This window comes from Lycium ferocissimum, chromosome 2 (genome assembly GCF_029784015.1).
Source record: "Lycium ferocissimum isolate CSIRO_LF1 chromosome 2, AGI_CSIRO_Lferr_CH_V1, whole genome shotgun sequence".
NCBI lineage: Eukaryota > Viridiplantae > Streptophyta > Magnoliopsida > Solanales > Solanaceae > Lycium > Lycium ferocissimum.
In genome coordinates, this window is record NC_081343.1 from 21707560 (window position 1) to 21710059 (window position 2500).

The 2500-nt window shown below is 25.3% G+C and overlaps 1 protein-coding gene across 1 annotated transcript in view; it reads left to right on the plus strand.

Moving 5' to 3' along the window:
* LOC132047437 (protein Ycf2 B-like) overlaps positions 1 to 18 on the plus strand; it is a gene marked incomplete at its 5' end in the record, with an annotated part of 3985 nt that extends 3967 nt beyond the window's left edge. Inside the window, 1 exon segment of the mRNA XM_059438484.1 lies at positions 13 to 18. Coding sequence (XP_059294467.1) covers positions 13 to 18 — 6 coding nt within the window.
* Between the last annotated feature and the right edge of the window lie 2482 nt (positions 19 to 2500).

Consider the following 2500-nt stretch of genomic DNA (forward strand, 5'->3'; position numbering starts at 1 on the left):
TTTGGTTTTAAGGCATAAATTTTTAGACGATTTCCTTTTTAAAAAAAATATAAGTTGAAAAAAGGAAGGGGTTTTTTAAGGTGAAAAGGAAAACCAAAAACAAAAATTGCAGATCTCAAAAGGGTGAAATTTTAATTTTGCATTTAAAAAATTTTTTTTCTAAGAATTTTTTTACCCCCTTTTTTTTTCCCTTTTTCCCTTTAGAATTTTTCTTTGGGGGTTTTTGGGCCAAAATTTAATTCCCAAAACTTAAAAAATCAAAAAACAGGCGTGAAAAAATTTTTGTTTTTTTTTTTTTTCCTTTTTTTTTAAAAAAAGGAAAAAATTTTTTTGCCCCCTTTTTTTTGCCTTTTTTTGGGGGAAAGATAAAAAAAAAAAAATAAAAAAAACAAATTAAATTAAATTTAAAACGAAAATTTTAAAATTTTTAACATTCCCTTTTTTTTAGGAAATTTTTTCCATTTTAGAACCGTAAATTCAAAAAAATAAAAAAAATTTTTTATTAATTTAAAAAAGGCCCCTTTTTGGGGGGGGTTAAAAATTTCCTGTTCCCGGGTTTTTTTTAAAAAAACCCCCCAAGGGAAAATTTCCCAAAAAAAGAAAAGAATAAAATGGGAATTTTTTTTTATTTTTAATAACTTAAACCCTTGGATAAAAAAACCCAAAAGGGAAAAAACAAATTTTAAAATTTGTTTTAAAAAACCCCCAAAAGGGGGTAAAAAATTAAGGGGCCTTGTTAAAGGACTTTTGGGGGGGGAAAAAAAATTTGCAATTTTTTTCGGTTTTTTTCAATTTTATTTAAATTTTTTTTTTAAAGGAATTTAAAATTTTAAAAAAAAACCCCTTTTTTTTTTAAAAAAAAAAAATTTTTTTTTTTTTTTTTTTTTGATTGACGGGAAAAATTTTTTTTTTTTTTTTTTATTGGGTTTTTTTTTTAAAATTTTTTTTTTTTTAAAACAAATGGGTGAAGGGGTTTTTTCCTTTAGTATTTTTGAAAAGAAAAAAAAAAATAGAAAGATTTAAAATTTTTAGACTGTTGGGTTCCAAAAAATTTAAAAAAAAAATTTTAAAACGAAAGACTTTTTTTTTCAAATTTTTTATAGAAAAACAAAATTTTGAATTTTGGGCAATTTAAATTTAGGAATAAATATACTAAATTTTATCTCGGGAATTTAAATGATTTGTTAGTTTTTGGTATTGAAAATGATTAATTAGTAGATTGTTCATCACATATTTTAAAATTCATATCATATTCAAAAATAAATAAGTAAAAAACCGTTGATTATATCAAATTTGGAGACCCCAATAATTTTAGTTCATCATGGGTAGGGACACTAGAATAAAGCTTTCAACTTGATATTTGTATCAAAAGAAGGTTTACTTAAAATTGGGGAAAAATTAAAAATTTAAATTTTATTTAAAACCGTTGAAAAAGAGTTTTTGGTTTTTTCTTGAATAGAAGGTAAGAAAAAGCCTATTAAAAATTTAAATTTCGAAAGTCCGGTTCAAATCAATTACAGATTCCCCTTTTGGGGATAGTAATTCTTTTTTCGGGTAATACGACGTATAAAAGAATGGTGGGAAAATTTTTATATCGTCCTTTATACTTGTTCGTTCCATATGAGAAAAATTAAGGGGTTTTCTAATTTTCCAAGTTGATTCTAATTTACCTATGATTCTTGATCTAATATTTAACCCCCCAATCGTTTGGGTTCAGTTGACAAATTTTTAAGAATTAACCTTTGGAACCTAGCCTGGGGGCCAAAAGAATAAGAAATCCGTTTTTGGGGGAAAATTTGTATTCCACGGAAAAATTTTTATTGACCGAGAAAGGGTGGAGTTATAATGATCTATTGATAGCTAGAGAAGGGCTCAATCTTGATAGAGATGGTGTTGTCAGAATATCGAATATTTGAACACGAAATAGATTAAGAAATATTTGAACTATGATTCATATTTTATTCAGATCGGGTTCCAAAATTGTCAAACAAAGAATTATTTCTAAATCGAAAGATTTTCTTTTCATCTATTTATATTTTGACAAAGCAAAACCTTGAATTTTAGTCATCTATTTATTCAGAATAGTGGATACCGGGTGATTTTATGGAATCTGCTGATTTGATAGTTTTTATTGAATCACGTATTTAGTATGAATTGAGTCAATGATCAAAGTTTAACAAGAGAATTTACATTTAAAAAAAACAAATAATAAAGCATATAATACATATAGAAAAGCAGGCATAAGATCAAAAGAAACAAAGGAACTGATATTTTGGTAATCCCGGAAAGATTAAAATTTTCAGAAGATGTGGATAGCTTAATAAATTTAAAACTTTCTTTCATATCCGTTGCAAATATATTAGTGTTTTGCTTAGCTAATGAATATCATATAGTTCAAGAATCTAATAAAAGATATATTCAATTGAGACCAATTCAAGTATTGGGTGAACTAAATCATCCACGTCATAAATTTATGGTGAAGGGGAATTAAGCTTACTGT